Genomic DNA, 12,883 nt, shown 5'->3' on the forward strand with positions numbered 1-12,883 from the left:
TGTTTTGAGGGTTTTGTAATTGTTGCCACTGTAGTGCACATGTCGTTAAGTCCATGAACATCAATACAGCTGAAAGTGATTAACAATGCCCTCAGCTGCTTAATCAACCAGAAAATTATCAGCCAGGTTTAATTGATTTCATGCCAGGCCCAATAAAAAAAGTGTTCCTTTAATTTTTGTGAGCAGTGTACTTTAAACCATTTTTTAGCTGGTGAAAATACTAGTGGCTTAAGACTTTTGCACAGTACTGTATTTATATATAGATACATAGTCTTGATTTAATTAAACTATGCCATCTGATAAATAATTGAGATGACAGCATCAAATAACTTTTGCAAACCTTGTTTAAGTGTTTAATTTCTATATTTTTAACACATTATGCCCAACACAAACATGCAAACAGTTCGCTTTCATTTTGGCAGCTTTATTTTATTAGGTCCCACATTCAAATCAACAACACTGTGATATTGACTAAACAGACTGGATGCTGTAAAAGACACAATAATGCATGTCATTTATTTACTGAAAAGTGAAACTATTTGAAATGCTTTTTTTCTAGCTTTGCTAGATATGCTTTAAACTCTAAATCCTAAAAACAAACATATGCAATCTGGTCAACATGAAGATTTGATACAACTTCTATTGTGTCATACTGTACTTCTGCCTATGTAAGCTGCTTGTTTACACAAGAAATCTGATCCTGCACTCCCATGCCTTCTGTCATTCAGAAAAATCAGTTTCATTGTTCTTCATAATAATATAGTGTGTTAGACATCTGTGGTGAAATATAAGTTCACAGTAAAAGTTAGAATTGACAAATGCATTAAACACACATGTATGAGCTCTCTATTTCAAAAACACTTCATAATGTGAATGTATTTGTAAGGTTCGCCTGAGCTGGTAAACCTGAATCTACATACAGATGTTTTTTAATTCAACATGATTCGATCAACTATGATGTTTACACCCAAACTGCTGTACATACAGCGATCGCCATCCGACGGCAGTGAAGCCTGACTGAAATGAAAGATGTTTGAGTCTTCAGCTGTTCTGAAAGCTAACCGGAGGAAACTCCTGTTCATCGTCCAGACGGACGGGTCCATCCGCAAACTCATGTTCGGGGATCAGCTCTCCTCTCTTCTCACCAACATCCTCAGAGTAACCTGAAGGAAACATTGTCATGTACCTATAAATGATGGAAGTTCTTTAAAAAGTGCAGAAAAAAATAGACGTTTTGATATGTTTGTATGAGGTGTGTGATGTACCTGTGAGGGAACTAGAAGATGGAGAGTCTGGATTTGTGCTTGTGGCAACAGTTTCTGCGTAAGATGGATTGCCGGCCTCCAGTTCTGTTTCATCATCGCTGTCAAACAGTCTGATGGATGAATGAAATGCAAATTTATCTAGAGATTTGACCATTAGCACTTCAAAAGCTAAAGCTTTTGGTTTCAAAAAACAAAGCAATGGTTTATGGTTTATTGTAAAACAAACTGGATGAAAAAATGGAAATTTAACTGTGAATTTTAATGTTTATTGTGCATAATACTGGACAAAAAAACCTAAATCAATTATATATATTTATTGAATCCAACAGGATGAAAAACTGCACATCAATTGTACATTTTATGGTTTATTGTGAATCAAACTGCGCCAAAAAACAAAAACAAAACAACAACAAAAAACCAAGTAATTAAACAGTGAATTTTAATGTTTATTGTGCATCAAAATGAACAAAAAAAAACTGAAACTCAGTAATATATTTTATGGCTTACTGTGAATCACACTGGACAAAACACTGTAAATCAATTAGATTTTTTATAGCTTATTATTAATGAAACTAGACCAAAGAAAGCCCTGTAAAACCAATTACCAATTTTATGGTTTACTGAGAATGAAACCGGACAAAAACTCTAAATCAGTTATATATTTTATGTTTTTTTTAGAATGAAATTGGACAAAAAATTTAAAAACTGTAAACCAGTTATAGATTTTATGGTTTATTATTAATCAAACTGGACCAAAAAAGAAAAAGAAAAGAAAAGAAAAAAAAACTGTAAAATCAATAATATATTTTATGGTTTATTGAGAATGAATCTGGACAAAAATTTTAAATCAGTTACATATTTTATGTTTTTTTTTAGAATAAAATTGGACAAAAAAAGTGAAAAACTGTAAATTAGTTATAGATTTTATGGTTTATTATTAATCAAATTGGACCAAAAAAGAAAAGAAAAGAAAAAAGAAGAAAAAAACCCTGTAAAATCAATTATATATGTAATGATTTATTAAGAATTTTTTTATATATATAAAATTGAACAAAAAAGTGGAAAACTGTAAATCAGTTATATATTTTATGTTTTATGTTATTATTAATCAAATTGGTCAAAAAAAGAGAAAAGAAAATAAGAAGAAAAAGAAAACCCTGTAAAATCAATTACATATTTTTTAGTATATTGTTTATCAAATTGGACAAAAACTGTACATTAATTATATATTTTATGATTTATTGAGAATGGAATTGGACAAAAAACAAAACAAAAAAAAAACTGTAAAACGATGACATATTTATGGTTTATTATTAATCATATTGGACCAAAAATCTCTGTAAAATCCATTTTATATTTTATGGTTTTATATTATTTAAATTGGACCAAAAAACCCCTGTAAAATCAATTATATATTTTTTAGTTTACTGTCAAATTAGACAAAAACTGTACATCAGTTATATGTTAAAAAAATGCAAATCAATTATATATTTTACGGTTTATTGTGTATCAAATTGAATGAAAACTGTAAATCAATTTGTATAAATCTGGACAATGAATTCTATATTTAATGTTTTATGTCAAATTTGACCAAAAATGTCAATGCACATATAATTTAAATTTTTAAAAACTAATGATTAATGTGTAAACTGCAGTATTGGCTCACCTGTGCTTCTCCACTAAATGACAGTCTCCTCCTTCCTGAGGATCTACATTGTAGATGTAAAGATGACCATCTAATGAGGCCACCAGAAGACGTGGAACCTTCTGGATCCTACAGACAATAATACAAAGATTTAGGTACTTCCTCATCTCCATACACTCATATACAGTAACGTATTGGACTCACGTGGAAAGAGCCGCTATGTTCCTCCAACCGGCCACACTGAGGCGAACAGTGGCAAACGCTCTGTCCTGATGCATCATATCTGACACCTGAGAGGGAAGGTAGGTGCTGGCCGCTGAAAACATCTTCCCCATATATGCAGACCAGGATGGAGACTCCTTACTGTTTCGATGAGAGAGCACACGATATCATGAAGGTGTCAAACAGCTACACCAGCTTAAATTCTGCTCTATTTATGCACATCATATCTACCTGGGACTGTGGTGCTCCAGTTTAAAGATGTGAATGGTTTCTGTGTTACTGGAGGCACAGAGAAACTGTGCGTCGGCACTGAACGACAGGGAACTGATGCTAACATACCTAAACACAAAGACGAACAAATCATTCATTTTTATTAGACAATATAGTGCTCACTTCAAATGAAGTATTGTGTTCAATGGCATTCATGATTAAAATGACATTCTGAACAGTTTTGGAATAAAATGGCCAACTCCTCCTCTTACTAAGGCTAATTTCATAGCAAATGTTGTCAAAATTACTGCTTGCTAAATGCAAATATATTTGCATGTCATTTATGTATGATGTCTTTTTTTTGTTATTTGGTCTATGTTTTATGATGCATTGTAAAGCACATTGGTCAGCTCTTGCTGTATAAATAGTGCTATATTAATAAACTTTTAACTTTGTAGTAATCCCCTTGTGAGGGATTACTAATAAATAAATAAATAAACAGATAGATAAATTGATAAGACTGAGTAAATGATATACAGAAAGAAAAATAAATAAAATAATAAATAAATAAATAAATAAATATACATATATATAAAAAATATATATATTTATAGAACAAAACATAATAATAATTAAGAATAAATAAATAAATATTTACATAATTAAATAGTGAAATAAAATAAAATAAAATAAAATTAAATTAAATTAAATTAAATTATGGGAAATTTTGTCAACATTACAGCTTTGACAGGAAATTACACTTTTACAATGTAAGACTTAATTCTTTACCAGGGGAAAAGAAACTTAAACTTTCTGATGCCAATAACCATGTTATTATATTAAATTTATTTATTATATAATAAATAATAAGTCAAATCATAAAAAAGGGGAAAATGTATGAAGAGTATATGTGTGTGTATATACAATATATATAATTTTTTTTTTTTTTTTATAAAAATACATATAAACATTTTTCTAAATCTATATGTGCACATTTTTCAATGCATTTTCTCTCTCTCAGTTTTTAAGACCAATAAATGCTGAAAAATTTCCAAGACTTCCAAGCCTTAGTTTTAATACAAATCAACCCTTGGTATATACAGTAAAAGTGGCTGTAGCTGAACAAACATCCTTCTATTGTTTCATAACATGTGTGAGCTTTCTCACCTCTTCATCCCTCTGCGGAATTCAAACAGTTTGACTCCATCAGGTACGCTGAAAACTCTTATAACAGTGCCCTGGGAATCACAAAATGAAATCAGAACATAGTACAAATAATGAAGCTCTTCCACTAGATTCTGAGAACACAACTTTCTCAAACTCACTTTTTCTGAAGCGCTGGCCAGACTGGTTCCTGAAGCATTAAATGCGACGGCAGCCACATGACTGGCGTGAGCCGAGATCACGGTCACCGTATTCTGAAATAATGAAAGTGGAGAGCTTGAAGTTGCAATAAGCTTCACTTTCCTTTTAAAGCAAGTTTTAGCGTGCTTCTTACCAGATTCATAGCATCATACAAAGTAATTTCTCCAGCGGTGAAGCTCCCAGGATATGCCAGATATGAGTTGGAATGATTGACAGAAAGTGCACAGAGACCTGGCAGAAAGGAAAGGATTTACAGATCATCCTGGCCTAGTTTAACCCCCGGATAGATATAGCCACATTTTGATCAACTGCAGCAATAAAAACTGTGATGACTCTGACATGCAGGGCTTTAGGTGTTATTACACCACCAACTCTAAACTACACTTAAACTCAGTGTGGTTTTACTGAGCGCTAAAGGCGTTCCAGCATTTACCTTTGGGGTTTGGTGGTGTGTTGAGAAGAGATTTGAGAAGTTTCATGTCCTTGATGTTATGGATGTACAGGGCCTCCTCCAGACAAACTACAAGCCTCTGAAGAAAGGGAATACAGACTGTTGGAATGCAGTAATGAGCCTCAAAACTAAAAAGCTTCAGCTGACCAGGGCTGTATTTATTTGGACAAAACTACAGTAAAAAATCTGAAATATTATTACAATTTAAAATAACTGTTTACTGTGTGAATATTTAGTAAAATGTAATTTATTTCTGTGATCAAAGCTGTATTTTCAGCATCATTACTCCAGTCTTCAGTATCACATGATCCTTCAGAAATCATTTTAATAAGCTGATTTGCTGCTAATTAAACATTTCTAATTATTAAAAAATGTTGAAAACAGTCGTGCTGTTTTATATGTTTGTGGAAACTGTGATGCATTTTATTTTTTCAAAATTCACAGAAGAATAGAAAGTTCAAAAGAACAGCATTCATTTGAAATAGAAATCTTTTGCAACATTTTAAGTGTTTTCACTTTTGATCAATTTAATGCATCCATGGTAGTGTACATACTGTACTGGATTTGGTTACATTCATACCTGTCGGTTGAGTTTGACAGCGAGGATGTTGTTGGAGTAGCTGTAGTTACAGATCTCCGTGCCTTTCTTAAAATGGTAGATGTTCATTCTAAAGGGTGTCGATCTGCTCACAACCACCATCAGACTGCTGGAGAAGAGCCGCTCTGCTATGTACACGTCAGGGCTTTCAACTAATCACACAAATAGACAGACACCGACATTCACAAAGACATTATACACTCAAAGTTTACATTACAAAGAAAACACAAAGTGTATGAATGTCACTGCAATTAGATACAAGATATTATACTATGACGCATTTGCAAGTACATGGTTAGAATTACCTACAGTACAGTTAAGGTCGAAAGTTTACATACACCTTGCAGAATCTGCAAAATGTTAATTATTTTACCAAAATAAGAGGGATCATACAAAATGCATGTTATTTTTTATTTACTACTGACCTGAATAAGACTAAAAAGATGTTTAGTCCACAAGAGATTTTAATTTATAAAAATGACCCTGTTTAAAAGGTTACATACTCTCGATTCTTAAATCTGTGTTGTTTCCTGAATGATCCACAGCTGTGCTTTTTGTGTTTCTGTTTGTCCTGAACAGTTAAAATGCCTGCTGTTCTTCAGAAAAATCCTTTAGGTTCCACAAATTCTTTGTTGTTGTTGTTGTTTTTTTAGCATTTTTGTGTATTTGAACCCTTTCCAGCAATGACTGTATGATTTTGAGATCCATTTTTTCACACTGAGGACAACTGAGGGACTCATATGCAACTACAGAAGGTTCAAACGGTCACTGATGCTCCAGATAGAAAAATGATGCATTTAGAGCCGGGGGGTGAAAACTTTTTGAACTTGAAGATCAGGATAAATTTAACTCATTTTGTCTTCTGGGAAACATGTAAGTATCTTCTGTAGCTTATGAAGGGCAGTACTAAATGAAAAAATATGACGTTTAGGCAAAAGAAGAAAAATGTATGATTTTTCCCAAAAGTTTTCACCCCCTGGCTCTTAATGGATCGTGGAGCATCAGTGAACATTTGAACCTTCTGTAATAGTTGCATATGAGTCCCTCAGTTGTCCTCAGTGTAAAAAAAAAAATAGATCTCAAAATCATACAGTCATTGTTGGAAAGGGTTCAAATTCACAAATGTGCTGAAAAACCACAGAATTTGTGAGACCTGAAGGATTTTTCTGAAGAACAGCAGCAGTTTAACTGTTCAGGACAAACAAGAGACTCATGAACAACTATCATAAACCAAAAAACAAATTCATGTAACAACACAGTATTAAAAATCAAGGGGTTGTAAATTTTTGAACAGGATCATTTTTATAAATGCAACTATTATTTTCTCTTGTGGACTATATGTAAACATCTTTTATATCTTATTCAGGTGAGTACTTAATAAAAAATATCATGCATTTTGTATGATCCTTTTTATTTTGATAAAATAATTAACATTTTACAGATTCTGCAAGGTGTATGTAAACTTTTAACCTCAGCTGTACACGACTCAGAGTTATTATAGATAATTAAACCTAAAAATATACATGTTGTTATTTCAAATAAATAGATGTTAACTGAAATAAAATAAAATAAAATATAGAAAAAAACAGGTTATTCTAACTAGCTAAAACTGAATCGTTTATTTCTCTATCAATCAACTCTTTAGGGTAAACACTTTTTGTTTTCAGGCGGTCTGTAGGCTCTGTGCAAGTGTTCATGTACATAAAGGTTTGAGATGACCTGACCCTTGCCTTGGTTTTGTTTATTTTACAAACTTCCCAAAATGCATCAGCAATCTGACATCTGTGACCGCCTCAAGGCATTGTAATCAAAAGATAGTTGTACAATAACATGATCGGGTAACTTTGAGACAGCTTTTACCTCCTTGATGAATGCAATCCATTCTGTCAACAGAGGACAGAGAGAAAAGCCTGTAGCCATTCTTACCACCAACAGTCAAAGACCTGAAAAAACACAGACAAATAGATATTTATATATCCAGCTATATTAAAATGTATTTTTTCGTGAAGAAGGTTAGATATAATTACACACACACAACTATATTATATTATGATATAACAACAATAACTAGATAAGCAAAGTTTGAGAACAAACTTTAAGTTGGCTTGAGAAAGCCTAGCCTGAAAGTTTGAAGCAGTTGTAATAGTATGGAAGCAGCTGGCATGATTTAACACATTGCTTACATGATTTAACATGTTGTTAACATGTTTTAGCATGATTAGCTTGTTGCTTGTATTTTTATAGGCTGATTACAATGTTGTCAGCATGATTAGCATGTTGTTAACATAATAGGCAAATTACTAGAATGTTGTTAGCATGATTAGCAAGTTACTAGCATGTTTCTAGCCTGATTAGCATGTTGATAGCATGTTTCACACATGATTAGCATGTTACTAGCATGTTTCTAACATGGCTAACATGTTACTAGCTTGTTGTTAACATGTTTTAGCATGATTAGCTTGTTGCTTGTATTTTTATAGGCTGATTACAATGTTGTCAGCATGATTAGCATGTTGTTAACATAATAGGCAAATTACTAGAATGTTGTTAGCATGATTAGCAAGTTACTAGCATGTTTCTAGCCTGATTAGCATGTTGATAGCATGTTTCACACATGATTAGCATGTTACTAGCATGTTTCTAACATGGCTAACATGTTACTAGCTTGTTGTTAACATGTTTCTAGCATGATTAGCATATTACTAGCATGTTGTTAACAAGATTGGCTTGTTGGTAGCATGTTACTAGAATGTTGTTAGCATGATTAGCAAGTTACTAACATTTTTCTAGCCTGATTAGCATGTTGATAGCATGTTTCACACATGATTAGCATGTTACTAGCATGTTTCTAACATGGCTAACATGTTACTAGCTTGTTGTTAACATGTTGCTAGCATGATTAGCAAGTTACTAGCATGTTGCTAGCATGTTGCTAACATGTTTCTAACATGGTTAGCATGTTACTAGCATGTTGCTAGCACAATTAGCATTATACTAGCATGTTGTTAGCATGTTACTAGCACGTTGCTAGCACAATTAGCATTGTACTAACATGTTAGCATGTTTCTAACATGGTTCTAACATGGTTAGCATGCTGCTAGCAAGATTAGCAAGTTACTAGCATGTTGCTAGCATGATTAGCATGTTACTAGCATGTTGTTAGCATGTTTCTAGTATGATTAGCATGTAACTAGCACGTTGCTAGCATGATTACCAAGTTACTAACATGTTGCTAGCATGACTAGCTTGTTACTAGCATGTTGTTAACATGTTTCTAGTATGATTATCATGTAACTAGCACGTTGCTAGCATGATTAGCAAGTTACTAGCATGTTGCTAGCATGATTAGCATGTTACTAGCATGTTGTTAGCATGTTTCTAGTATGATTAAGTTTCTTAGTATGATTAACATGTAACTAGCACGTTGCTAGCATGTTTTTAACATGATTAGCATGTTGCTAGCTTTATTAGCATGTTGTTAGCATGTTTCCAGTATGATTAGCATGTAACTAGCATGTTGCTAGCTTTATTACCAAGTTACTAGCATGTTGCTGACATGATTAGCATGTAACTAGCATGTTGCTAGCTTTATTACCAAGTTACTAGCATGTTGCTGGCATGATTAGCATGTAACTAGCATGTTGCTAACATTATTACCAAGTTACTAGCATGTTGTTAACATGATTAGCATGTTACTAACATGTTTCTAACATGATTAGCATGTTGCTAGCATGATTTAGATAGCTAGACAGATTAGAAATATTACAAATATTAGAGTGAGCTTAAATGATTAGAAATAGTACATAGAAGAGAAGCTTGATTGAGCCTCAAGGGATTCTGGGAGTTTAGATTTGAATTTTGTCAGTTGGAGTTTGAAGAGTGTTGCTCATTTGAACATTCCGTCAATGTAAGTCTATGGGATTTTTGGTGGTTTTGATAGTCTGGTTTACGAAAACCGTAAGCCGGATCAGTCTGAAAAGATACAGCACACCGAGTCAGACCAGTCTGAAGGTCTGGGCCGAGTTTGGTGGTTCTAGCTTGAAAGCTCTAGGAGGAGACAGGTACCGAAATTTGGCTCAGAAGAAGAAGAAGAATATTCTTAAATAGTAGATCAGTAAGTTGACTTTCTCAAGCCAACTTAATAATAATAAAAAGATAAATTAGTAATGAAGATATGCTTTCAAGGCATGTTTTTCCCGGTTTTGTGATAGGCATCGCAGGCCAAATTAAAAGGCATCATCATCGAGTCCTGGTTTGGGCATCTCGTGTATTTTTTATGCGCATATGGATCTTATACGGCTCTCTTTTGACTTTATAAGAACTTATAAGAGGAAAGCAGTATTATGCGTTCTCACGTTGTGTCCTGGTTGAAGGAAGCGCAGAGCAGTCGCTGAAGTTTCGGAGATCCATCAGATCTCTCTCTGTCCGGGGAAGAAGAGCCGGATCTTCGCACCTTCTCTCCGGTTCGGAACTCTGGGATTGGTTCGATCATCCCAAAACTGCCCCACTCAAAACACTCTTGACCATTAATTTGCTTTTCAGAGAAAATTATATTTTGGGCAACTGATTATTATTATTATTATTATTATTATTATTATATGCTGGATTGGCAACGTCCAGTTGCTGACATGCACAATATTCACTTAGAGCAAAAACAAAAACCAGCTGACGTGATGCATTTACGTCATAACACCATGACGAAATCTTATTGGTTGAGGAAATTGGTTGGTCTCGCTTGGTTTGGGCCTATTGTTCAAGAACTGTGTCTGATTGGCTCACATACGAAGCCGGAGGCTGGCCAATAGGCGTGGCTATTGAAAGGCCGCTGGTGATTGGCTGCTTTCACTCTCAATAACAGCACGAGGGATTGTTTTGGTCGAATGCGTCGAGAGAAACGTGTCACACAATGGTTTATAAAGAACATCTTGTTCATAAACCACACTTAAACAAACATACACGGTTGAATCTTATTCTTAAATTCAAACGTCCAGCATACTAAACGAATTTGTTCCAGTTTTTTTATTTTTGAGTGCTTCTACACAACTCAGACATATTTATTTTTGTACAGCTGTTAAAGTATGTTACAGTATACTGTATCATTTAATAATTTAATCGTATTTATACTGTAAAACAGGTAATTGCAAAGTTTTGTAAAGACATTGACTTGTGTATTTTCTGTATAGAAAAAAATGGTGTGATTTGGCTTTTTGTTAAACAAAGTACTAAGATTGAATTGCAACTCAAAGATTTTTTTAAATTTTTTTTAAAGGTATAATGTTGACTGTGAATTTACTTATTATATATGGAAAATTCTTTATTCACAAATGTAAATGGGCAGAGAAAAAAAACTAATTTTACTCATTTTAAAACAGAAATAGGTCACTACTTGTATACATTAAAATAATATAATAACAAATAACAAAGCGAAAAAAATGCAAATTATTTTAAAGCCTTAAATCTACTATTTTTTTAATTTGTAATTTGTAACTATTTGTACTTGTTTATGGACATGATTTTCTTATTGTTTTCCCTATTTTATTATTTTTTATTTTTACTGTATTAATTTTATTATTATTGTTTATTATTGTATTTTTTTATGTAATTTATGTGATATGTTGCCCTTGTATACATATGTTTGTATACAATATATATATATATATATATATAAAGTCCCATTCATTTTCTACATTGAGGAATTGGTTTTTAACAAAAAGTCATAAACCGCTAAAGTTAGTTTTAGTGAGAATTATGAGGATGTAATTTGATGGAATATGCTTTTCTGAACCCATCAGACTGCATTATTTCAACATATTTTTAAATATTCATTTTCAAATTTCATTGGAATTACTGATAAAAAAACAAGAAAACAAAACTACATTACCCATAATTCTAGGTTAATAAATTTTATTATTTAGTTCCACCACAAACAAGTACAAGGCAAAAAGTGCAAGGCAAATATAAGGCAATGCCATACAGTGTAAGACAGAATAACAGACAGAATATGTATACCTATATATTCCACCCACTTCCATCAATCTCTCAAAATGCTCAAATAAACGTAAAATATGTTTCTTTATACATAATCAATATCTTTAAATCATTATTGTATTAATTCATTGTCACTCGCTTCGCTTCATCGAAATATGCGGTTCTTTTCCCTGATTGGCAGAAATATTTTGCAGAATTGTGGGTAATGTAGTTTTTCACCACAAATTTGCCTGTTAAATATAGTTGAACTAATATGGGTTGATGGCTTCAGCAGAACCATATACAGTCGATTAACAACCTTGTAGTTTTATTCCCTCAAAAATACGTTTTGATTTAAAGTTTGTAAAGTTGTGATTCACCTCAATAGCTGGTTGGTTTGGTTGATGGCGTATAACTTCTAAACCTAGACATCTTTAAGATCACAATGGGAAACTAAATGAGTAAAGTTTGAGAACAAACTTTAAGTTGGCTTGAGAAAGCCTAGCCTGAAAGTTTGAAGCAGTTGTAATAGTATGGAAGCAGCTGGCATGATTTAACACATTGCTTACATGATTTAACATGTTGTTAACATGTTTTAGCATGATTAGCTTGTTGCTTGTATTTTTATAGGCTGATTACAATGTTGTTACTGGTCTGACTCGGTGTGCTGTATCATTTAACATGATTAGCATGTTACTAGCATTGTTAGAAACATGCTAGTAACATGCTAATCATGTTAGCAAAATGCTAGTAACATGCTAATCATGCTAGAAACATGCTAGCAACTTTGCTAATCATGCTAGAAACATGTTAACAACAAGCTAGTAACATGTTAGCCATGTTAGAAACATGCTGGTAACATGCTAATCATGTGCGAAACATGCTATCAACATGCTAATCAGGCTAATATGTTGTTAGCATGTTTCTAGTATGATTAGCATTTAACTAGCATGTTGCTAGCATGATTAACATGTTTACTAGCATGTTGTTATCATGTTTCTAGTATGATTAACATGTAACTAGCACATTGTTAGCATGATTACCAAGTTACTAGCATGTTGTTAGCATGATTAGCATGTTACTAGCACGTTGTTAGCATTTTTCTATCATGATTAGCATGTTACTAGCATGTTGCTAACATGATTAGCAAGTTACTAGCA

General features: G+C 32.8%; 1 protein-coding gene across 2 annotated transcripts; it reads right to left on the bottom strand.

Annotated features, from left to right (window-relative positions):
- Positions 1-408: 408 nt before the first annotated feature.
- LOC127174470 (WD repeat domain phosphoinositide-interacting protein 1) lies at positions 409-10,421 on the bottom strand. 2 transcript variants are annotated; one of them, XM_051124917.1, is made up of 12 exons: positions 10,112-10,421; positions 7,617-7,699; positions 5,739-5,908; positions 5,141-5,237; positions 4,841-4,938; positions 4,668-4,760; positions 4,510-4,580; positions 3,364-3,471; positions 3,115-3,273; positions 2,932-3,039; positions 1,266-1,375; positions 409-1,163 (listed from the first exon to the last, which is right to left on the bottom strand). In XM_051124917.1, exons 1-12 carry the CDS (start codon positions 10,246-10,248, stop codon positions 1,042-1,044), a joined length of 1,356 nt encoding a protein of 451 aa, XP_050980874.1. In that variant the 5' UTR covers positions 10,249-10,421; the 3' UTR covers positions 409-1,041. The 2 variants fall into 2 exon arrangements, with proteins under 2 accessions (XP_050980874.1, XP_050980875.1); XM_051124918.1 differs by having other exon boundaries at positions 961-1,186.
- Positions 10,422-12,883: the final 2,462 nt, after the last annotated feature.

The sequence above is a fragment of the Labeo rohita genome, chromosome 12, assembly GCF_022985175.1.
Source record: "Labeo rohita strain BAU-BD-2019 chromosome 12, IGBB_LRoh.1.0, whole genome shotgun sequence".
Lineage (NCBI taxonomy): Eukaryota > Metazoa > Chordata > Actinopteri > Cypriniformes > Cyprinidae > Labeo > Labeo rohita.

Coding starts and splice junctions, on each gene's coding strand:
- LOC127174470 (XM_051124917.1), bottom strand. CDS start 10,248: ATGATCGAACCAATCCCAGAGTTCCGAACCGGAGAGAAGGTGCGAAGA. Junction 4,939..5,140: donor CACACCACCAAACCCCAAAG/GTAAATGCTGGA, acceptor CCTTTCTGCCAG/GTCTCTGTGCACTTTCTGTC. Junction 3,274..3,363: donor CTGGAGCACCACAGTCCCAG/GTAGATATGATG, acceptor TCATCGAAACAG/TAAGGAGTCTCCATCCTGGT.